The 25685-nt window shown below is 41.9% G+C and overlaps 1 protein-coding gene across 1 annotated transcript in view; it reads right to left on the bottom strand.

Annotated features, from left to right (window-relative positions):
- Window positions 1-25685, bottom strand: part of LOC141147766 (uncharacterized) — a 441336-nt gene that overhangs the window by 90000 nt on the left and 325651 nt on the right. The window contains exon 8 of the mRNA XM_073634947.1: window positions 15679-15825. Within this exon, the coding sequence (XP_073491048.1) occupies window positions 15679-15825 (147 nt within the window). The remainder of the gene's footprint in view (window positions 1-15678; window positions 15826-25685) is intronic.

The raw sequence follows: 25685 nt of genomic DNA, 5'->3' as shown, positions 1-25685 counted from the left end.
GCGGGAAGGGCATGCAAATCGTTGTGTTTTGCATTCCATATTCACTCTTCTGTCCTGTAGGGGCAGTGGAATCCTTCCTTTCAGTACATCCAGGATTGGGGGGATCCCTTCTGATACATTTGGACGGGTCTGCATTGTCCCATTTTCAGTTCATAGCAGTATTCTGCAAGTGTATAAAGGCGGCGGATTACGACCCTTCGGGCTACGCCTCCCACTCCTTTCGCATTGGGGTGGCCACAGAGGCTGCTTGGATGGGTTTGGATGACGAAGCGGTCAAGTGCATTGGTCTGTGGGATTCTGACAGGTTTAAGCTCTACATTTGCTCTCATTTGCTGCGAGATTAGGACCACCCAGGGGTTTCTGTTCATCTGTCTGCATAGAGAACGGGGGGATCGTACTGTTGCATGTTTTGTTTGTTTCCTTTTTTTCAGGTGGAGAGGTCGGCCTGGTGTGGATTCTGGTTAATTCATACGTGTTTTGGGGAGCCAGATGAGCAGATGTACAGCCTAATGGTAGGCAGCTGGGCATACCCAGACAGGAAGCTCAGGTGCGGTGGATTGGGGTGCCGGATATGCAGTGGAGTAGGGTGGTCCCAGAGATACATCGCTTCTCTTGTCTGATAGGGCCCCTGACATTTTGGTGCTGCACGTGGGGGGGCAATGATCTGGGGACTAGGTCCATGCGTGAGCTTATACGCAACATGAAATTTGATTTCCTGCATCTACGCACGTCATTCCCTGGGATGCTGATAGTGTGGTCCGATATGGTGGGTAGGATGATTTGGGGTTGGGCCTGGTCGGTTAAAAAGGTTGACAAGGCCCACGTAAAAGTTAATAAAGAGGTGGGTAAATTTGTGACTCGCAATGGGGGTTTGGCGGTACAGTATAGGGAGTGATGGGGTGCACCTTAATGCTGTAGGCATTGATCTGTGGTCCCTGGGGTTGCACGAAGGAATCCAGAGGGCGTTGAGGGTGTGGAGGGGCACGCAAGGGTAAAGCTTTACCCCTTATGTGCTGTGGTAGTGGTGGGTCTTTGGAGGAGGAGAAAGTCTGGAAGATAAAAATGGTCGGGACCCATCTGTGGTATAGTGTTCTCGAGTACATTCCGGTTAACGAGGGGTTTAACTAGGAATAGGTCAAATGTAGGTCACTGTTGATGAGGAGTATTGTCTCCGAGTCGGTATGTTGCGACTGGGGGCCTAAGTTTGAAGAAACGTTTGTCGCAGTGACCAGGTTGTGTGTAGTTGCCCTCAAAGACCACCAAGATTTAGTCTAACAATTTTGGCTGATGGTTATCTTTAAGTATGTTATTTATTTGAAGTTAAGTATTTTGTTAAATAAAAGGCTGCTAAGGCCATTTTATTGCAAGATACCTTTGTCACGTCTTTTATCGGATAATTGGGGAGGTTGGGGGTTATGGTCTAGCAGGTTTGGGCAATGCTGGAGGTTAACTGTCTTTCACATGTCATTAAACAGCCAGATCCTCTAAACCTAATTATCAGGGAGTAGAGTCCAAGGAGGCCGACCAGCAGCCGCAGAGCCCTTCCCAAATGCCCCAAAGGCAAAGCAGAGTAGAACGTTAGAGTAAGGGAAGAAAAAACAAGATGATATTGAAAAAGGGGAGAAAAGAAATAAGAAAATGAACAAGAGGAAGAAAAGCTGCGAGCAACCCCTGCAACCCCTGAAGGTTTGCAGTTGTCCTTAAGAGGTGGACTCTGTCAGGTAAGCAATTCAAGGGTCTCAGGTTTTTTTCAACTCTGGGCATCTTATCCTGCAGAATGGCATAGAGATGCTCATTAGGCATTATCCAAGACAATTTAGCCTTTAAAAGATCAAAAGTTATTGGAGGGGATTTCCAGGATCTTGCTATAGTGATTCTTGCTGCTATAAAGATAAACACCATGAGGCACTGCGCGGGTCTTAGGGTTCCCTCTGTGGGGTGGCCAAGCAATGGCATTTGAAAAGATTCTGTCAAGTTAACCACTTCAGCCCCGGAAGATTTGGCTGCTCAATGACCAGAGCACTTTTTACAATTTGGCACTGCGCTGCTTTAACTGGTAATTGCACGATCGTGTAATGTTGTAACAAAATTTGTGTCCTTTTTTTCCCACAAATAGAGCTTTCTTTTGATCATATTTGATTGCCTCTGCGATTTTTTTTTTTTTTTGCAATATAAACGGAAAAAAAAAATTTGAAAAAAAATTCTATTTTCAAATTTTTGTCCAATAAACTCAATTTTAGTCAAACATTTAGGCCAAAATGTAAGCTAAGCTCCAGACCATAGTTGAACTTTCCAACTTTATTGCTTTGAGCACAGTTCCTGTGGCCCATTTGCCAATTACCCGCCCCCTTCCTGTTCCTAATAAAAGCCACCATTTTAGTGACCAACGTACGCTTCCCTGAAGACGTTCACTACGAAACGTACCTCGGAGCGGTACGTGGTCACATGTCCTATCATCCAACAACATCCGGATCCTTTGGCTGCCCCCCTGTGTAAGCTGGAACGCACGCCAGCGTGGAGGAGACATGAAAGGCTTTTTCTGACTGCGAAGTCACCCTGACATGCAAGCAGCCCCAGTGCCGGGTAGGCACCCACCAATGTAAGCGGCCATTTGGCTTTTTAATTTGTTTACTTTTTTAATAAATGGTTTTACGCTATGGAGACTGTTTTTGTTTCCTATGTATCCTTATCCTATCTTGAATGAGCCTGACGGGAATGATCCATGCCTATAATACCAACCACAGCCCAGCCATCCATGTGAGCAGGCACAACCCTGCACAAGCGCTAGTGACTCTCTTTTTAACTAAAGGAGTCTTTGGTATCTGGTAAGCAGATATCTACTACTTCGAGGTGTTTTCCTTTTCTTTTGTTTCTTTGGTGATGGAAAACCTTTTGTTTACAGCAACAAGATTGGGATAATATTGAAAGATATCACTTCAACTACTTCAATCACTTTTTTATGTGGACAATCAATCACTATATATGTTTTCACTAATGTGGGCACTTCAATGTGTAATCTAACTATGATTTGTCAATATTATGATTTTCATTTTTTTTGGTAACACAGGAGATATATTTATTTAGAGCACTTGAATAGTATGGTATCTAGCGCCCCCTAGCTTTCTTACATTTCCATTTTTTTGGTAATGCAGGAGATATATATTTTTTTTGGAGCACTTGAATATTATGGTATCTAGCGCCCCCTATCTTTCTTACAAAATGTATTCAGCCACATGTCTTTGGTAAAAAAAAAGTCAATGTGTATATATTTATTGGTTTGCGTAAAAATTATAGCGTCTACAAACTAGGGTACATTTTCTGGAATTTACGCAGCTTTTAGTTTATGACTGCCTATCTCATTTCTTGAGGTGCTAAAATGGCAGGGCAGTACATTTTTTTTTTTTTTTTTTACACAAAGTTGTCACTAAATGATATATTGTTGAAATATGGCATGGTTATATGTGCAATTGCACCCCAAAATGCATTCTGCTGCTTCTCCTGAGTATTGTATGAGATTTTTTGGCAGTCTAACCGCGTACAGGACCCCGAAAACCAAGCACTGCCTTCAGGCTTTCTAAGGGCGTAAATTTTTGATTTTTACTGCCTGTCACAGTTTCGGAGGCCATGAAATGCCTAGACAGAACAAACTCCCCCCCCCCCAAATGACCCCATTTTGGAAAGTAGACACCCCAAGCTATTTGCTGAGAGGTATGTTGAGTATTTTGCAGATCTCACTTTTTGTCACAAAGTTTTAAAAATTAAAAAAAGAAAAAAAAATGATTTTCTTTCTTCATTTTCAAAAACAAATGAGAGCTGCAAAATACTCACCATGCCTCTTAGCAAATACCTTGGGGTGTCTTCTTTCCAAAATTGGGTCATTTGTGGGGGTTTTGTGCTATCTTGATATTTCAGGGTTTCCGAAACTGTGATAGGTAGTGAGGAAGTGAAATTGCCATTTTATGTCCTTAGAAAGCCTGAAGGCGGTGATTGGTTTTCGGGGTCCTGTACACGGCTAGGCTCCCAAAAAGTCTCACACATGTGATATCCCCATACTCAGGAGAAGCAGCAAAATGTATTTTGGGGTTTAATTCCACATATGCCCATGGCATGTTTGAGCAATATCATTTAGTGACTACTTTGTGCAAAAAAAAAAAGTTTGCTATTTTCCCGAAACTTGTGACAAAATATAAAATATTCCATGGACTCAACATGCCTATCAGAAAATAGCTTGGGGTGTCTACTTTCCAAAAAGGGGTCATTTGGGGGGGGGGGGGTTTGAACTGTCCTGGCATTTTATGCACAACATTAGAAGCTTATATCACACATCACCCATTCTTCTAACCACTTGAAGACAAAGCCCTTTATGACACTTTTTTTTTTTGCTAGAAAATTACTTTGAACCCCCAAACATTATATATATTTTTAAAGCAAATGGCCTACAGATTAAAATGGTGGGTGTTGTATTTTTTTTCACACAGTATTTGCGCAGCAATTTTTCAAACGCAATTTTTAAAAAAAAAAACACTTTTTTTTCATTTTAATGCACTAAAACACACTATATTGCCGAAATGTTTGATGAAATAAAAAAGATGATCTTATGCCAAGTACATGGATACCAAACATGACATGCTTTAAAATTGAGCACAAACGTGCAGCAGCAACAAACTACACACATTTTAAAAAGCCTTTAAAATCCTTTACAGGTTACCACTTTAAATTTACAGAAGAGATCTACTGCTAAAATTACTGCCCTCGATCTGTGATACCTCACATGCATGGTGCAATTTCTGTTTACATATGACACCAGACCGACGCTTGTGTTCGCCTTTGCACGGAGGGACAGGGGTGCTTTTTTTAAAATTATTTAATTTTGCTTTTTTATTTTATTTTTAAACTGTTCCTTTCATTTTTTTTTTTTAATCATTTTTATTGTTATCTCAGGGAATGATCCCTATGATAGCAATAGGTAGCGACAGGTAGTCTTTTTTGAAAAAATTGGGGTCTATTAGACCCTAGATCTCTCCTCTGCCCTCAAAGCATCTGACCACACCAAGATCGGTGTGATAAAATGCTTTCTCAATTTCCCAATGGCGCTGTTTATATCCGCGAAAATCTGCGAAAAAGTCATGAAATGCTCATAGCTTCCATTTTTTAGGCTTTACGTATCGTGGGAGCAAACGCTGTTGCTGCAGAATAAATAAACCCGTGCTGCAACTGAATGGCATACCTGCTTAGCAAATGATGGTTAACAATAAAACAAAGTAACATTACAGTATAACAGTAAGACATACCATACATGCAAAGCAAATACAATAAAACAGTAAAAATAAAACATTACAGTTCTAAAACACAGGAACAATAGAGAGAGAACAATAGTTCTTGTACAAGTGGATAAATAATAATTAATTAGTTAATTAATAAAAATGAGTGTAGAATATAAATGGGTATCACTGCGGTAGAATACAACCAAAAAACAGCAGGGGCTAACCATTACTGTATATTCTGTACACCCATGGTTAGCCCCTGCTGTTTTTTGGTTGTATTCTACCGCAGTGATACCCATTTATATTCTACACTCATTTTTATTAATTAACTAATTAATTATTATTTATCCACTTGTACAAGGGAGGAGCTACTACTGCTTGTGAGTAATTTCTTTTATCATTTTATTCAATAAATGTTTTACAAAAGATAATGCACATGGCTGGTGCGCCCCTCTCTCTTTTTGTTTCTTTGTGTAGACGGTCATTGAACCAGGTTTTGGTGCTTTTGGCAGTGTGTTCAGGTGCCAAGTCCTGCTGGAAAATGAAGTCAGCATCCCCATAGAGCTCGTCTACGGAAGGAAGCATGAAATGCTCCAAAATCTCTTTGTAGACGACTGCGTTGACCTTGGACTTAGTGAAGCACAGTGGATCAACACTATTAGATGACATGGCTCCCCATATCAACACAGACTGTGGAAACTTCACACTGGACTTCAAGCATCGTGCAATGTGTGCCTCTCCATTCTTCCTCCATACTCTGGGTCCTTGGTTTCCAAATGAGATGCAAAATTTGCTCTCATCAGCATAGAGGAATTTGGACCACTGAGCAACAGACCAGGTCTGTTTTTCTTTAGCCCAGGTAAGACGCTTCTGACGTTTGTTGTTCAGGAGTGGCTTGACAAGAGGAATACGGCATTTGAAACCCATGTCCAGGATCCATCTGTGTGTGGTGGCTCTTGATGCACTGACACCAGCCTCAGTCCACTCCTTGTGAAAGTCCCCAACACTTTTGAATGGCCTTTTCCTGACAATCCTCTCCAGGCTGCGGTCATCCCTGCTGCTTGTTCACCTTTTTCTTCCACATTTTTCCCTTCCACATAACTTTCTACTTTCTCTGTGCTTTGATACAGCACTTTGAGGCTTTCCCTCCTTATGGAGGGTGTCAATGATGGTTTTCTGCACAACTGTCAGGTCAGCAGTCTTTCCCATGATTGTGATGCCTACTGAACCAGACAGACCATTTAAAGGCTCAGGAACCCTTTGCAGGTGTTATGGCTTAATTAGCTGATTAGAGTGGGACACTTTGAGCCTAGAATATTGCACCTTTTCATAATATTCTAATTTTCTGAGATTGTGGATTTGGGGTTTTCATGAGCTGTAAGCCATAATCATTACAATTATGACAAATCACGGCTTGAACTATCTTGCTTTGCATGTAATGAGTCTCTCTCATATATTAGTTTCACCTTTTAAGTTGCATTAGTGAAATAAATGAACTTTTGCACGATATTCTAATTTTTCAATTATCACCTGTAAAACATCATTTTCTCCTAATGCATTTTCCAAAATACAACAAAAAAATTTAATCCAGCAGGGACAGTGTGGCTTTGTCATAACGTCTATAGGAGATGTGCAGTGTCAGGAACTAGAGGGATTTAAGAAATAGTCAGCTGACTTAAATTCTGAGAAAAATGACAGATTCTCTTGAAATACCCCCCCACCACACCCATCCTTTCCTACCAGCTAGTGATACTGGATTTACCCTTTTAAAAGAGAGAAAGGTGTGCACAGTGAAAGTAGAAGCAGCGAACTGATAGCTTATCTCTGCCACTCTGCTCTCTCCTTCAATCAGCATGTTTGCATTACAATACTGCTTCTCACATTCCCTCTCCAAGTACGAGAGACTTCAGAAGAATGATGCCATGCAAAATATATATTCACCGGCCACTATATTAGGTACACCTTGCTAGTACTGGGTCGGACCCCCCTTTTGCCTTCAGAACTGCCTTAGTTCTTTGTGGCATAATTCAACAAGGTGTTGGAAACATTCTTCAGAGATTTTGCTCCATACTGACATGATAACAGCACGCCATTGCTGCAGATTTGTCAGCTGCACATCCATGATGCAAATCTCCCATTCCACCACATCCCCAAAGGTGCTCTATTGGATTAAGATCTGGTGACTGTGGAGGCCATTGGAGTACAGTGAACTAATTGTCATGTTCAAGAAACCAGTTTAAGATGATTTGAGCTTTGTGACATGGTGCATTATCCTGCTGGAAGTAGCCATCAGAAGATGGGGACACTGTACTGTAGACATAAAGGGATGGACATAGTTAACAACAATACTCAGGTAGGCCATGGCATTTAATCAATGCTCAATTGGTACTACTTGGGGCCCAAAGTGTGCTAAAAAAATACCCCCCACACCATTACACCAGTAGCCTGAACCATTGATACAAGGTAGGATGGATCCATGCTTTCATGATGTTCGCCAAATTCTTACCCTTCCATCTGAATGTTGCAGCTAAAATCAAGACTCATCAGACCAGACAACATTTTTCCAATCTTTAATTGTCCAATTTTGGTGAGCCTGTGCGAATTGTAACCTCAGCTTCCTGTTCTTAGCTGACAGGAGTGGCACCTGATGTGGTCTTCTGCTGCTGTAGCCCATCGGCTTCAAGGTTCAATGTGTTGTGCATTCAGAGATGGTATTCTGCATACCTTGGTTGAAGCGAATGGTTATTTGAGTTACTGTTGCCCTTCTTTTATCTCAAAACAATCTGCCCATTCTCCTCTGATATCAACAAGGCATTTTGGTCCACACAACTGCCGCTCACTGGATATTTTCTCTTTTTCGGACCTTTTTCTGTAAACCCTAGAGATGGTTGTGTGTGAAAATAGTAGATCAGCAGTTTTTGAAATGCTCAGACCAGCCCATCTAGCACCAACAACCATGCCATGTTCAAAGTCACTTTCTTCCCAATTCTGATGCTCAGTTTGAATTTCAGCAAGTCGCCTTCACCAGGTCTAGATGCTTAAATGTATTCAGTTGCTGCCATGTGATTGGCTGATTAGCAATTGTTGTTACCAATCAATTGAACAGGTGTACCTAATAAAGTGGCTGGTGAGTGTAGGTACTTCCAATGCTTGCATTTCAAAAACATAAATTCAATTATGTGATTTATGTAATTTAAATACTGCATTAGTTTGTGTCTTCTATATCTGCCTGTAGTTTAGCTTTAAAAATCATTGTTTGCCACATGAAATAGAAATTAAAGATTTAACAGCAGTTCTCATTTCTTAGAGGATCATGGGAATACACCCTATATCTTTATAATTATAGGATAACTGAAGTTTCTCTGGTATTACATAATCACAGCACAGCTCATTGTTTGAACCATATTAAATAATTCCTCTCCTGAGGTCTGTCTCTTCATGCATCTGACCTTTCTGTTTAATAAAAAAAAACAAGGATGTAGAAATTAGCACCCATGTGGGGTCTGTGCCCTGATATTTAAAGCATGAAAACGGCAAGAGGGAGAGGTAAAGGTTTTAATTGGAGATGTTGATGTTTAACTTAACACATTCATTTCATGAGAAAAAATAATATAGAAAAAATATGAGGATTGTGCAGATGTATTTAAGTATGATTTGAAAAAACAACTCCGTGAAAAAAGTGACGCTGTCCGATAAACCTTGCAAATGTGAAACTGATTAGAAGTGCCCTTCTCTAGTTTTCACACCGTTAGTTTGAAAGCAATTATGGTATCATCATTTTTCAGCTCTATAATGAGCTACACCATAGTAGCCAAAAGCTGGCTTGTAGGACTAATAAACAACAGGGGTGGCAAATTAGTAGATCTGACCATTATGGAAATCTTCATTATCAATTACCTAAGAGTACTCCAAGCTTCAGTCTCTGGAAATATTATGTATTTTAAAGAGAGCCAGTCAACAAGGAGTATTTATAGCAATATGAGTCTTCATTTAGGCTCGATTCACACCTATGCATGTTGCTTTTGAGCGTTTTTGGAGGTTTTTTTTCATGCTTGCCACGTTTTTGAGCAGCGTTTTTGCGGCGTTTTTGCGGCGTTTTTGCCGTGTTTTTGCCGCGATTTGCTTTTTGCTTTTTTTTTTTTTTTTTTTTTTTTTTTTTTTTACAGTTTTTTTTACAGTCTAAAAAAAAAATAAAAAAATAAAATAAAAAAAAAATAAATAAAAAATAAACGGCAAAAACGCATCAAAAACGCTGCAAAAACGCTGCAAAAACGGTGTACTTGCGTTTTTGATGCTTGTCCATTGAAATCCATTACATGCAAAATGCTGCTTTTTGCATGAAAAAAGTCCCCTACCCTTTCCAAAAATGCAGAGAAACAAAAAGGCATTGATGTGAACATGTTCCATAGGAACCCATGTTAAAAAATTCCCGTGCATTTCTGCAAAATGCAAAATGCATCAAAAAACGCGCTAGTGTGAATGGAGCCTAATGAACTGTTATAACAGTTTATTAATGAAGAATCATGCTCCTTTACACTGAAAAGGAGCATTATAGCATCATCGGTGGTGGGGAGGTACAAGGTCAGAGGAGGAAGGAGCCTGAGGGCCCTCCATCCTAGTGAGAAAAAGATAACAACACACACAAAAGTGACAAACAGTGGGGGAAAAAAAAAATAAAATAAGTGGCTGTGCAATGTGCACTAGCCAGGTCCACTTTGACTGGTAAGAGACTCCTTTAATTGGTGACACATGGTGGTGGATACACGTCTTTTTCTGGCAGGTAGGAGAAGTGCAGGGGGCACTGATAGTGACACAACAGTTGCTTCATATAGATTTTCACTTTCACAAACTTTTATGTATGATCTGTTTATATGGACTTTTTCACTGGACTTGTCCTTTTAAATATTTTTTGTTTTTTGCACTGGAATAATAATAAGCCTTTACTACTAGTATATTCGATTTATTGCAAATTGGTATATGCTATTGTAATGGTTACCCACATTTGCATACTTATGTCAAGTTGACTCACTTTATGCTGGAATTTAGCACTGTTCTTTATGGTATAAAAATCATAGGATTGTTATAAAGCAAACTGTCAGAAAAACAAAAAATAAATCAAAGGCATTTGTTAATTGTCTATTTTCCCTCATTTAGTAAGCAGAGTGTGTCATTTATCACTCGTAAACTCAGAAAAAAAGGAAAAGTCAGCCCCTATTGGGGCCTTACAGTCTTATGCCCCGTACACACGGTCGGATTTTCCGACGGAAAATGTGTGATAGGACCTTGTTGTCGGAAATTCCGACCGTGTGTGGGCTCCATCACACATTTTACATCTGATTTTCTGACACACAAAGTTTGAGAGCAGGATATAAAATTTTCCGACAACGAAATCCGTTGTCGGAAATTCCGATCGTGTGTACACAAATCCGACGGACAAAGTGCCACGCATGCTCAGAATAAATAAAGAGATGAAAGCTATTGGCCACTGCCCCGTTTATAGTCCCGACGTACGTGTTTTACGTCACCACGTTTAGAACGATCGGATTTTCCGACAACTTTGTGTGACCGTGTGTATGCAAGACAAGTTTGAGCCAACATCCGTTGGAAAAAATCCTAGGATTTTGTTGTCGGAATGTCCGAACAAAGTCCGACCGTGTGTACGGGGCATAACACTTTCTCTTCTGACAGGTAGAACATACAAATAAATAACAGCACGTCTAACTGTCCCTGAGAAATAAGTATGCCCTAACATAATAACTGAAGAGTAAAGATTCTGATTCTTATAAATCGGTATTGCTGTATGATTTTCTTTAACCACTTCAGCCCCGGAAGGATTTTCCCCATTCCTGACCAGGCAATTTTTTTGCGATACGGCACTGCGTCGCTTTAACTGACAATTGCACGGTCGTGCAACATTGTACACAAACAAAGTTTATGTCCTTTTTTTCCCCACAAATAGAGCTTTCTTTTGGTGGTATTTAATCACCTCTGTGGTTTTTATTTTTTTGCGCTATAAACAAAAAAAGTGACAATTTTGAAAAAAACACAATATTTTGTACTTTTTGCTATAATAAATATCCAAAAATTAAAAAAACAAATTTTTTCCTTAATTTAGGCTGATATGTATTCTTCTACATATTTTTAGTAAAAAAAAAAAAAAAACGAAATAAGCGTATATTGATTGGTTTGCGCAAAAGTTATAGCGTCTACAAAATAGGGGATAGATTTATGTAATTTAAATTAAAAAAATTTTTTTTTTTTACTTGTAATGGCGGCGATCTGTGATTTTTATCAGAACTGCGACATTGTGGCAGACAGATCATACACTTTTGACACTATTTTGGGACCATTGACACTTATACAGCGATCAGAGCTAAAAATAGCCATTGATTACTGTATAAATGTCACTGGCAGGGAAGGGGTTAACACTGGGGGGGCGATCAAGGGGTTAACTGTGTTCTTACAGTAGGGGGATGGGACTGACTAGGGGAGGAGACCGATCATTATATTACCATATTTAGTATGAATGCACGATCTGTCTCCTCTCCCCTGAGAGAACCGGAATTTGTGTGTTGACACACACAGATCCCGGTTCTCACTGTGTCACGAGCGGTCGCAGGTGCCCGGCGGTCATCGCGCCTGCTGGGCATGTGCATAGGCTCTGGGGGCACGCCTGCTGTGACATCTTAAAGGAGCGACATACAGCTACGGCGATTTGCGCAGCTGTGCCAACCTGCTGCAGTATAACTGCTGCGGCTGGTCGGCTAGTGGTTAAAGTGGATGTAAACCTGATTCATGAAATTTGAGCTGAACACATATCTGCAGTGTTTTCTTATCTCTCTTCAAAGCACTATGACCCGTAGCTTTGTCCTGCTCCGTTCCTCTGTTAACAGCCTGATAACTTTTGACAAGCTCCCTGAGACGGGAGCCTGAAGTGTGTGTCGGAGAAGGGTGCTATAAATAGATTAGCAGACTGCTAAACTATTCACAGGCACGCTCTGCATGTGTGGAGAGGGGGTGTGTGCCTTTTCTCCAATCAGCTGTCTCACAGTGTCTATCAATAATCCACTCCTACAGATGAATGAGGAAGTGAAAAACAGGACGTGCACTTTCTAAACAGTATATAAAGGTGAAGACAGCAGACTTTACTGGGTATATGTGAGGGTTTACATCCACTTTAATTGTGAATTTAGCTGATTGGTAAACACTGCCCTTTTAAGTTCTATATTAATCAACAAGAGAAGACTCTAAACTGAAAAAAAAGTCAGTAAGTAGTAATGACTTACTACTTTTCAGTGTCTGCCTATTCTAGTAATAATAGACTAGCATACGTTGCAGAGTACACAGGAGAAAGTATACTAATTTATTTACTACCTATACTAAAGAAAGCTGATCATCTGTCTTGTATCCACAGCTCAAGGACATAGCGAGCCCTTAAGTCTCATAGGGCTCTGCTGCCCTGCAACTTAACACACATAAACATCCTGATCATTTGGAACCCAGTGTGGAAGATTATGCTGCTAAGATTCCCAAGTTTCAGAATGGCCTAGAGGCAAGAGAACCTTCAGAGAGTGATAAATCACACACAGACAGATGTCTGCACAATGCACAGCTGGGAAATGAAAACAGACTGTCCTCTAGTAAATGTTACACAGCTGAGAGCGGTAAATTATCCAAGCGCAGAGCATCACATATAGACCACACAAAACTAGACAGCAACTATAATACGTCTCTTTCACAAGTATTATCTATTAAGTAATAAAGGTCCTGTATCTAACTATATAACCTTCTTGGAAGTAAATCTAGTGGGTTTTGCCTTTTTAAAGGAATGTGTTTCTGTGCCAGAATGGACCAACATTTTCTTGGTAGCCACCTTCAGAGGGACAGAATACAGTGGATCTGCATGGTGTCCCCCACCAAAACTGAACTGGTAGTGGAGTGATTTGATGATGTTATAAATAATCATAAAAATCTCTCTGTAACAGACTTATGTTATGGGCTAGGGATGCACCAATACCATTTTTTTAACACCAAGCACAAGTCCCGATACTTTTTTTCAAGTACTCACCGAAACCAATTACCGATATCTATTGCCTAGAAAGAGTAGATAGAGGGGTGGTTGTTAGGGAGTGGAGTGAGTGCGGGGGGGGGGGGAGGGGTAAGTGAGGTCAGGGTAGTTGAGGGTGGGATTGTGGGGTGGGAGAGTTGAGATAAAAAAGGCTGTGTCATCACTGGGGGAAAACGATGGGGATGGGAGGGTCATTGGGAGACATGGGCAGAGGTGACAGCTGGTGGAGGAAAGGAGGAGGCAGAAGTGACAGCAGTGACTGCAGACATGATACAGGAGAAAGTCAGAGACTGCAGACATGATACAGGAGACTGTCAGAGACTGCAGACATGATACAGGAGACTGTCAGAGACTGCAGACAAGTACTGTGGATGGTGTGGTGAAGTTGCAGTCAGTGTACACAGCTCTGGGGAAGCCTGTCCTCCCTCCCTCTAGAATACACCTGTGTGATTCCTGCCCCCTCCCCAGTGTGCAGGCATCTCTGGAGCTCTGCTCACTCACATTAGTAGTGTCCCAGTCCAGATTGCAATCAGGTCCTCTTAGTCTCCCGGTCATCCAGCTCAGCAGCAGTGTCCTGGTCCAGATAGAAAGTCTCCTCAGACTCCAGGCCCTTCCATTGTCAGTGGGAAGTTCAACACTAGGTGGAGGCGGGGCAGCTCAGGAGGAGGAAGTTACATCTTCCTCCTCTGAATGCTGGGGCCGCCATGCACCTGATTGGGTGCTAGGTGGACCCAGCAACCAATCATTTTGACAGGTGGGACTTGGAAGAGCTTGGAGTTTTGCCACTGGTGCGGGCTCTTACCCCAAGTAAAAGATGGCTGCGATGTCACTGGGAAGAGGAAGCGGGGATGAGGAGATAGCCAGCCGGAGGAGGAGGCTCTCCACTCCCAAGCTGACATCACTCACAGTATCCTAGTATCGGCACTGATACCGGTATCCTATGCCTTGGATGCATTGGCCATAGTTTGACTAAAGTAGCTTAACGGTGTTTATCCTCAGTTCAGGGAATGACAATAGCTGGACCTATGTGTGCTGATGAATGTGTTCTTTTTAATTGTAGAACAATTATTGAAATGTAGCCCCATCACAGAGGCCTTCTCCATTCTAAGGCTACTGTCACACTGGGGCACTTTTAAGGCGTTTTGGCGCTAAAAATAGCGCCTATAAAGCGCCTCTCAAGCCACCCCAGTGTGAAAGCTGGAGTGCTTTCACACTGGGGCGGTGCGCTTGCAGGATGAGAAAAAAAGTCCTGCAAGCAGCATCTTTGGGGCATTGCCGGAGCGGTGAATTCACCATTCCTAAAACACCCCTGCCATTAAAATCAATGGCCAGCGCTGCCGTTCGGCCAAAAAGCGCAAAAATGACGGTTAAAGCGCCACTAGAACTTGCGCTGCTTTACTGCCGATGCCCCCTCCCCCCACCCAAGTGTGAAAGTGCCCTAAGAGCCCTTGCATTCCAATGGACAGAGACGGTGGAGGAGCAGTGTATACACTGCTCGCAAACCGCCCCAGTGGTTGCTGCTTGCTGCCTGCAGATGCTGCTTGCATGACTTTTTATAATGTCCTGCAAGCGCACCACCCCATTGTGAAAGCACTCGGGCTTTCACACTGGGACTGCAGATGAGACATTTTTCAGGTGCTTTACAGTCGCTATTTTTAGCGCTAAAGCGCCTGAAAAATGCCCCAGTGTAATACAATGCCTGAGTAAGTGTGCAAACAAAAACAAAATAGATGTATTTAAATAACATGCTTTGGCTTTTTGCTTTTTGCTTTTTGCTTCATATACTGTACATTTTGATGTACATGTATGCCTGTTTAAAATGTGACACTTGATTGGTTTTTTAAATACTTATCATGCTGCTAACTGCTGTATGACACTACTTACTAAAATCTTACATACAACATTGCCAATATTATCGTCTGCCATTTTATTAGGCTGTTTTCACACTTATGCAAATTGGATGACATCCAATTCGCATGACAGGAGAGTTTGACCGGCTCTCAATGGAGCTGGTTCACATATCTCCAGGGTGGCCGGGAAGTGCACAGCAGAAGGGTCCTATGCGTCTTTGGCTCTGTTTCAGGTCTGAATTCAGGCAAAAATTCAGACCTAATTCAGACCTGAAGTGGTGAATGGGGACACATCGGATCCCCTGCTGCAAGCCAATCTGCAAATAGTGTGAACCCAGCCTTAAGGTCTGATGCAGTCCTAGCAAATACTTGAAGTATTCACACATGAACCACAGGAGCTTCTGTGAATTCTAGAAATACTGACCCAGCGGACAATTCCCCATCTACCTAAATGTCATATTTTGTTTCAGAAGTATAGAATTTTGATGATTCTTACCTGTTGAAGTTTGCTGGAGGAAATGGATTTTACCACTGCAATGGTCTCTTTGGGTAACATCCAGCTGTCTACATGTTGAAACCTCCAATTGAGATGACGCGATAGCTTCTCATCTGGGGTCAACATGGAAGTTCTCATGTCATCCATCTAAAGTCATCCAAGAAATGAAAATGATAAAATGGATGAATGCAAGTAATGCAATTATTAGCAGTATAAAGTGTAACTATGGCCATAATAAAAAATGACACATATGATACAGTCTGTCAGCATTAACACACCAGTCTTTGCTTTCTGAATCTCCCATGTAACATAGTTTTATTGCTTGGTGAGGTAAGTCTATGTTTTTTTTACTTCCTTTACCAGCTCAAGCTATCCAGCAAAGGTGGCAGTTAGAAGGTTAAAGCGTTTGTTAACCCACCTCCCCCCCCCAAAAAAGGATTCTGTTCCCTTAAAGCATGAATAATAGCACAGTGCTTGTGCTGTGTATTTTGGCCCCTTGCTTCACCTGAAATACCTGGCTGATCCTGCCAGTTTCTACCCTTCCCTCTGTATGTATGTGATTTTTCACTTTTTTTTTTACTTTCTTTTTATGTGATATATTATTCCTTTCGCTTTGTATCTATGCTTTTACTTTTTCAGGCAATAATGAGTGTTGGTTTATAGTTCATGACTACTGTATGTATATACTGGTACCATTCACATGTATTGGTCCAATATCATTTACTCTACAGACATATTTGGAATCTTTTCAATCTTTGCTCCTGGGGTGTGTCGGTGCGCTTGCTTCCTCCTTGGGTTCATTCCCTCAGCTCCCGGGACAGACTTTCCTTGCAGATCCTGACTTGCAACACTGCTTATCTAGAACAATTTATCATAAGTATTCCAGGGAGATACACATCTTCTTTCCCCTTGCCCCTACCTTGTTTCTTACTATCTGGGCAAATCATTAGATCCTATTTGATACCTTTTTTCATTTTTTTCAGTTATGCTATGTGTTTTCTCCTGATGAGTGGCGACTGGCCATGAAACGCGTCGAGCCTATCAATGTCATCATGTTTTCAACACATAGCTTGACCTCAACTGTGATTCATTTGTATCTTATAACCCATTTATATCCATTACTCAAGAAGCATTTGGCTTTTTATCTAATTACTTCCATGCAGTGGTGGCTGGTGCTCAAAATGTTGGGGGAGGCAAACAAACTGCAAAATTACAAAAAATACAGAAAAAAACATTAATTGCAGCCTCACTGTGCCATCAATTGCAGCCTCACTGTGCCATCCATTGCAGCCACTGTGCCCATAAAATGCAGCCAATGTGCCCTATAAAATGCAGCCACTGTGCCCATCAAATTCAGCCACTGTGCCCCTCATATGTAGCCACTGTGCCCATCATATGCAGTGCCTGTGCCCATCATATGTAGCCTGTGCCCATCATATGCAGCCTCTGAGCCCATCATATGCAGCCTGTGCCCATAATATGCAGCCTCACCATGCCATCAATTGCAACCACTGTGCCCATAAAATGCAGCCAATGTGCCCTATAAAATGCAGCCACTGTGCCCATCAAATTCAGCCACTGTGCCCATCATATGTAGCCACTGTGCCCATCATATGCAGCGCCTGTGCCCATCATATGTAGCCTGTGCCCATCATATGCAGCCTCTGTGCCCATCATATGCAGCCTGTGCCCATAATATGCAGCCTCTGTGCCCATTATTTGCAGCCTCTCTGCCCATCATATGCAGCTTCTGTGCCCATCAAATGCAGCCTGTGCCCATCAAATGCAGCCTGTGCCCATCATACAGCCTCTGTGCCCATCATATGTGGCCTGTGTTCATCAAATGCAGCCTCTGTGACCCCCCCCCACTCGCGTCGTCTGACTGGCACACACTTACCCCATTCTGGTGATGGGTCAGGCAGCGGGTGATGGCGACGAGTTGTGGGACATGCAGTGGGTCAGGTGATGGCTCCTGTGTCCTCCATGGTTCTCTGTCCTCCCATGCGTCTCTTCTTCTATTCCATCTGTGCCTTTAGCCAATCAGGTGATGGGTATTGAATCCATGCCCCCTGGTAGGCTGAGAGGTGGTTCAGTGTTAGATAAGCAAATACTCATTTGCTTTGCTAACACACCCGGGTGGACTGCGAGTGCAATGCTTTGCACTCCAAGTCCACCTTTTTTTGGCTCTAATCAGGTGCTTCAAAAACACCACCACCAATGGAATTTTGGTGCCCGGTGCCTGAAAAGGGGCCGGACGCCTGAATAGGGGGTGGCTACAGCGACCATGGATAGATTCATGCAATGCATGAATCTATCAATTCTACACAGATGGGGTGATGTGGCAGAGGGGGCCGCGCCCTTAATGGATGCACTGCCACTGCTTCCATGGGATACTATGCAATTTTAGATGCATGTATGTGTATATATATGAATTCTTCTTTTCTGTATGCCATCGTCTTGTATATAGATAAAAATGCTCATGTTCAACCATGTATCATATGTTTATGAGGTATGCTTTGTTTATATGCCAATGTAACAATTTTATGATTTCTCCTACCACGTGTCTTGTGTCCCAAAAACCCTTTCTTAATTCTGATTTAGGGATGGGGGTGCATGATATCCTGCACCTCATTTAAAGTCCCAAAACCCCTTTTGCTTTAGAGAAAAAAATACACCAATCAAAAGTTGCATGTATTGACAACACATGTATTGACAGCCATAAACATAGTACTGGAACCATCTAAGGGTACAAGCAAACCACACTGCATACAGTAGCAAGCATGTTATGTGTGTTGGTGTGCTGCAGTGCCATTCATTATGAATAGCACCCCAATGCACCTTCAAAACACACATGCACTGCAACACACTATAGTGCAACAGTACAACACAAGGCACCCTGTCCATTGTGCTGTTAAAAATAAAAAAAACAGCCTGCCCAAGATTTTCATTTTCTGAGGTTCATTTCATTCATTAATTTTTAATGGACTATTTAATGCAGCATGCCACAATGTGCATCAACGTGCAATGATGTGTGCAGCACACTAAGTTCAGGCGTGAATAAATCCACCCTGTTCTCCCTTCTCAGCTGGTAGACCACATTTAAGTTGCCAGGTAGCGATGAAGACTGGAAAGAGCTCCTATAGTGCCCAAGACTTCCTGATGCTGGTAAAGATAAATTACTGGCTCATTATAATCTGGCAATTCATCCCAAAAGAAAAGTTGCCTCGTTTGGTGTTTAGTAATTATAATGTGAGCCCAGATGTCACATTTTTCCCAACAATTTCAACCAGACCATTATCAAGGCATGCAGCCTGGGTGGCCAGGAAAGAGATTGCAGTGAGCATGCACCCCCTCTTTCTGTGCCATGCCAGACCACATGCTTATCAGTATCGGGGGGGGGGGGGGTTACCTTCCAGTAGGGGCAGCAAAGTCCCCCTTCCCCCCTTGCAGGGCACCTTGTCACAATGTGAAGGGAAACAAGCCTCTCCCCATATCTTGTTCCCTAAAAAAGGATGTGGGGTTTGGTGGAGGGCTTATAGAAATCTGGAAGCCCCTTCTAGAAAAGAACATGCTCCCAGATATCTGTTCCTCTCCCAGGGGAATTAGTACAGGGGTACATCAGTACCTCTTATTACTCTTTCCTAAAAAAATCCTTATAAAATTACAATTAAATGTTAACAATTTCCCCCAATGTAATACAATCATCAATCACATCATCCAGTAATGTAAATCCATTGTTAATAATGACAACCTGACATTGGATAATGTTTCCCCAATGCCCTGAGCAAGGAAGCATGAAAGGAAGAAATTTAGAAAAACTCAGTTTTTCTGGTTTTAGTTCAAGTGGGTGGAAAGGCAAAGAAATAATCTCATTATTTAAAAGGAGGAAAGAGGGGAAAAAATACAGATTTGTATTCCTTCTTTTTCCATTGGATCCTGTAACCCCTTCCCCTATTTCTTTTTTCTTTCCTTATCCCATGTGCTGTACAACTCTCTTCTACTCCTAAGGCCACATAGGTCAAATATTACTATGTTTAATTACAGGTTAAAACATTCTGACTTACACAGAGTCAGCCAGCATTAGTTGGAATTTCCACCACTATATAGGAAGCTGTTTGTTACCCAAATGGATTTGCTCTCAGAAAACAAGTAATAGATTCACCAATTACCAGTATTTATGCTGCATACATACAACACAATTAAATGTATAATACACTTTATGAAACCTTTAAATAAAGAAATAAAAACAAAAAGATAGCCACCTAGAGAATTCATTGAAAGTGGAATTTGACTGTAATATTGAATGCATAATTACAAACAAAAAAAGATGTATATTCCCTTTACGTATACTTGTAAGAATACATTTGCTTGTAATTTTTGCACTAACTATACATTCGTTTTCCTTTAAGTAATCTGACCCACATACATATTTAGTTAATTTTGTCTTTGGTTAACACTAATTTATGAATGCTGTTTATCATCCAGTTGCATAGATATCTTTTCTCAACATGTCACATTAACTGCTATTACTTATCTGTATTGTTTTATAGTTGCTATTAACTATCATGTTTCAGAATATAATCTGTTCCAAATAACCATGTATTCATTTTTATTATCATCCATCTGCATCAGCATTATAATGCACTTTACTAATTAGCTTCCACTGTACTGTATTTTCATTTAACCAATTTACATTCCACACCAGGCTCACTGGAGGCTTTAGTTTGGATTCATCTTAATCAGCACAGCTAGAAATTAGAAACATTTTGATGCACATGTATTTCTTTAACCACTTCAGCCCCGGAAGGATTTACCCCCTTCCTGACCAGAGCACTTTTTACAATTTGGCACTGCATCACTTTAACTGCTAATTGCGTGGTCATGCAATGCTGTACCCAAACAAAATTTGCATCCTTTTCTTCCCACAAATAGAGCTTTCTTTTGATGGTATTTGATCACCTCTGCGGTTTGTATTTTTTGCGCTATAAACGGAAAAAGACCGAAAATTTTGAAAAAAAATGATATTTTCTACTTTTTGTTATAAAAAAATCCAATAAACTCAATTTTAGTCATACATTTAGGCCAAAATGTATTCGGCCACATGTCTTTGGTAAAAAAAAATGTCAATAAGCGTATATTTATTGGTTTGCACAAAAGTGTCTACAAACTAGGGTACATTTTCTGGAATTTACACAGCTTTTAGTTTATGACTGCCTATGTCATTTCTTGAGGTGCTAAAATGGCAGGGCGGTACAAACCCCCCCCCCCCCCCAAATGACCCCATTTTGGAAAGTAGACACCCCAAGGAAATTGCTGAGAGGCATGTTGAGCCCATTGAATATTAATTTTTTTTTTGTCCCAAGTGATTGGATAATGACAAAAAAAAAAAAAAATTACAAAAAGTTGTCACTAAATGATATATTGCTCACACAGGCCATGGGCATATGTGGAATTGCACCCCAAAATATATTCAGCTGCTTCTCCTGAGTACAGGGATACCACATGTGTGGGACTTTTTGGGAGCCTAGCCGCGTACGGGGCCCCGAAAACCAATCACCGCCTTTAGGATTTCTAAGGGCGTAAATTTTTGATTTTACTCCTCACTACCTATCACAGTTTTGAAGGCCATAAAATGCCCAGATGGCACAAACCCCCCCCAAATGACCCCATTTTGGAAAGTAGACACCCCAAGCTATTTGTTTTGAGGCATGTTGAGTCTATGGAATATTTTATATTTTGACACAAGTTGCGGGAAAGTGACAAATTTTTTATTTTTTATTTTTTTGCACAAAGTTGTCACTAAATGATATATCGCTCACACAGGCCATGGGCATATGTGGAATTGCACCCCAAAATACGTTTAGCTGCTTCTCCTGAGTATGGGGATACCACATGTGTGGGACTTTTTAGGAGCCTAGCCGCGCACGGGGCCCCGAAAACCAATCACCGCCTTCAGGATTTCTAAGGGTGTAAATTTTTGATTTCACTCTTCACTGCCTATCACAGTTTTGGAGGCCATGGAATGCCCAGGTGGCATAACCCCCCCCAAATGACCCCATTTTGGAAAGTAGAAACCCCAAGCTATTTGCTGAGAGGCATGGTGAGTATTTTGCAGCTCCCCTTTGTTTTTGAAAATTAAGAAAGACAAGAAAAAAAAATTTTTTTTCTTTTTTCAGTTTTCAAAACTTTGTGACAAAAAGTGAGGTCTGCAAAATACTCACTTTACCTTAGAAAGCCTGAAGGCGGTGCTTGGTTTTCGGGGTCCCGTACGCAGCTAGGCTTCCAAAAAGTCTCACACGTGGTATCCCCGTACTCAGGAGAAGCAACAGAATGTATTTTGGGGTGTAATTTCACATATTCCCATGGCATGTTTGAGCAATATATCATTTAGTGACAACTTTGTGCAAAAAAAAAATTTTGTCTCTTTCCCGCAACTTGTGTCACAATATAAAATATTTCATGGACTCGACATGCCTCTCAGCAAATAGCTTGGGGTGTCTACTTTCCAAAATGGGGTCATTTGGGGGGGGGGTTTGAACTGTCCTGGCATTTTATGCACAACATTTAGAAGCTTATGTCCCACATTACCCACTCTTCTAACCACTTGAAGACAAAGCCCTTTCTGACACTTTTTGTTTACATGAAACAATTATTTTTTTTTGCAATAAAATTACTTTGAACCCCCAAACATTATATATTTTTTTAAAGCAAATGCCCTACAGATTAAAATGGTGGGCGTTTCATTTTTTTTTTTCACACAGTATTTGCGCAGCGATTTTTCAAATGCATTTTTTGGGGAAAAAACACACTTTTAATTTTAATGCACTAAAACACACTATATTGCCCAAATGTTTGATGACATAAAAAAGATGATCTTAGGCCAAACATGACATGCTTTAAAATTGCGCACAAACGTGCAGTGGCAACAAAATAAATACATTTTTAAAAGCCTTTAAAAGGTTTACAGGTTACCACTTTAGATTTACAGAGGAGGTCTACTGCTAAAATTACTGCCCTCGATCTGACCTTCGCGGTGATACCTCACATGCATGGTGCAATTGCTGTTTACATTTGACGCCAGACTGATGCTTGCGTTCGCCTTAGCGCGAGAGCAGGGGGGGACAGGGGTTCTTTTTTTTTTTTTTTTCTTTATTATTTTTTTGCTTACCCTAGATCTCTCCTCTGCCCTCAAAGCATCTGACCACACCAAGATCGGTGTTGTGATAAAATGCTTTCCCAATTTCCCAATGGCGCTGTTTACATCCGGCGAAATCTAAGTCATAAAATGCTCGTAGCTTCCGGTTTCTTAGGCCATAGAGATGTTTGGAGCCACTCTGGTCTCTGATCAGCTCGAAGGTCAGCTGGCTGAATCACCTGCTGCATTCTCAGGTTCCCTGTTGAGACAGGAGAGCCAGAGAAAAACACGGAAGACGGTGGGGGGGGCATTCCCTCCCACTGCTTGTAAAAGCAGTCTAGAGGCTAATTAGCTGCTAGGATTGCTTTTACATGAAAGCCGACCGCTGGCTGAAAAGAATGATACCAAGATGATACCTAAACCTGCAGGCATCATTCTGGTATAACCACTTAAAGTCGTGAATGGCGTCCCTGAAGACAAAAAATGGTTAACAATAAAGCACAGTAAACAGTAAAGTATAAAAAATTGCATACCTGAAAAGCAAACATGTTAAACATAATAACAATAAAACATTGCAGAATAGAATACAGTAAAAAAGAGCAGAACAATAGAGAGAGAATAGAGAGAGAGAGAACAATAAAACTACAACTATTTTTTTTATTTTATATTTTTTTTTGTTTTTTTGTTTTTTACACTGTTTTTGTAACTGTAACCTTTATAACTGTAACCGGTTCCAGATTCGGGTCTCTTAAAATGCGATGGCATCTTGGGAGACCCTGTGAAAGTGTGCCTAGTCTGTGCAGTGCTGTACCCTACGCTAATACTCAACTAGTATATGGTAGCGTTCAAAACATTCACCAATGAAAAGACCAGGATTGTCAGGACAGGAGGGACAATAATAGCGGGTGTCACGCCTATATCTGCGCTTGCTGCAGACACAACATCTTTTTTGGGGGGGGTTCGTTGGGTAGGGGTACTCGGGAGGACATAAAGAAAATGCCTCTCATGCAGCCGACTGCATTTGGTTGGGGATGTGAATGGGGGAAGTATGGGTGCTGCAGAAGTGGTGGATTCCCAATTAGGATTGGCGAATGCAGCAGGAAGGGCATTATGGGCACGATGGGCCTGTGTTTGTCTTCTTCTTGGTGGCAGCAGGACACTACTTGTCCTTGCCACCTCACCAGCTTGAACTGCATTTATGGGACTCGCCACATCACCAAGTGTTACTGAAGTGCTGGTTTGACTAGGACCGGGGTGTACTAGGCCGCTGGTGCTTGCCAGTTCACCAAAACGCTACCAAAAAAACTGTTAGCGATCGCAGGGATCAGGCCTGACTCTGCGAATGCTGCAGTTATGCGTTTAGCTTTTTGTAAGTGTCAGTGATCGATCGATACTGCACTTGGGTGGGCTGGGCTGGGCCGGGCGGAGGGGCAAAACGCAGGTGCTAGCAGGTATCTGGGCTGATCCCACTAACACTGCGTTTTTGGGAACCCTAAACTGCTGGGGACGCTAGTATAGATCTGATCGGATCAGATATTGATCCGTTCAGATACTATACCACTAAGGGAGGTGTACGGTGCGTGCATGGGTGTTAGCGGTACTGGCGCTAACCTGACGCTGCTTGGGGCTGGTGCTTGCCAGTTCACCAAAACACTACCAAAAAAACTGTTAGCGATCGCAGGGATCAGGCCTGACTCTGCGAACGCTGCAGTTATGCGTTTAGCGTTTTGTAAGTGTCAGTGATCGATCGATACTGCACTTGGGTGGGCTGGGCTGGGCCAGGCGGAGGGGCAAAACGCAGGTGCTAGCAGGTATTTGGGCTGATCCCACTAACACTGCGTTTTTGGGAACCCTAAACTGCTGGGGACGCTAGTATAGATCTGATCGGATCAGATATTGATCCGTTCAGATACTATACCACTAAGGGAGGTGTACGGTGCGTGCATAGGTGTTAGTGGTACTGGCGCTAACCTGACGCTGCTTGGGGCTGGTGCTTGCCAGTTCACCAAAACGCTACCAAAAAAACTGTTAGCGATCGCAGGGATCAGGCCTGACTCTGCGAACGCTGCAGTTATGCATTTAGTGTTTTGTAAGTGACAGTGATCAATCGATATTGCACTATACCACTAAGGGAGGCGTATGCTGCATGCGTGGGTGTTAGCGGTACTGGCGCTAATCTGACGCTGCCTGGGGCGACGCATATCACCGCCGGGCGATCAGGGGGCTAAACCTTTATTCAGTAATAAACGGCGGGTGCCCTGACACTATAAAAAATAAACGAACTAACCAGCGTCACCCGTAACAGTTATACGGTGATCACTGGTGAAAGGGTTAACTAGGGGGCAATCAAGGGGTTAAAACATTTATTCGGTAGTATATGGGGGTCCCTGTCGCTATAAAATGCTGATGGCGAACCTAAATATTTACCTCCCTAATTAGCGTCACCTGTGACACTAATACAGCGATCAGAAAAATGATCAATTAGTGACACTGGCAACGGGGGGTGATCAAGGGGTTAAAACTTTATTAGGGGGGGTTAGGGGGGTACCCTAGACCTAAAGGGGGCTAATACTAACTGCCCTACCACACTAACTGTCACAAACTGACACCATGCAGTTATCAGAAAAATAAAAAAAACTGCTTGGTGTCAGTGTGACGGGGGGGTGATTAGGGGGTGATTAGGGGGTGATCGGGGGGGGGGTCGGGGGGTAAAGGGGGGTGTTTTGTGTGCCTGGCATGTTCTACTGGGATGTGTAGTGTTGTGCACTCACATTGCAGTCTTCTCTCCTCGGCGCCGGAATGGAAAATACCGAGCCGAGGAGAGATGACGTCACATCCCCTGCCTCTGTGTACTATACAGAGGCAGGGGAAG

The sequence above is a fragment of the Aquarana catesbeiana genome, linkage group LG06 (assembly GCF_042186555.1).
Source record: "Aquarana catesbeiana isolate 2022-GZ linkage group LG06, ASM4218655v1, whole genome shotgun sequence".
Taxonomy (NCBI): domain Eukaryota; kingdom Metazoa; phylum Chordata; class Amphibia; order Anura; family Ranidae; genus Aquarana; species Aquarana catesbeiana.
Note: the sequence above shows the minus strand (reverse complement) of the source record. Positions and strands in the feature narration are given on the sequence as shown.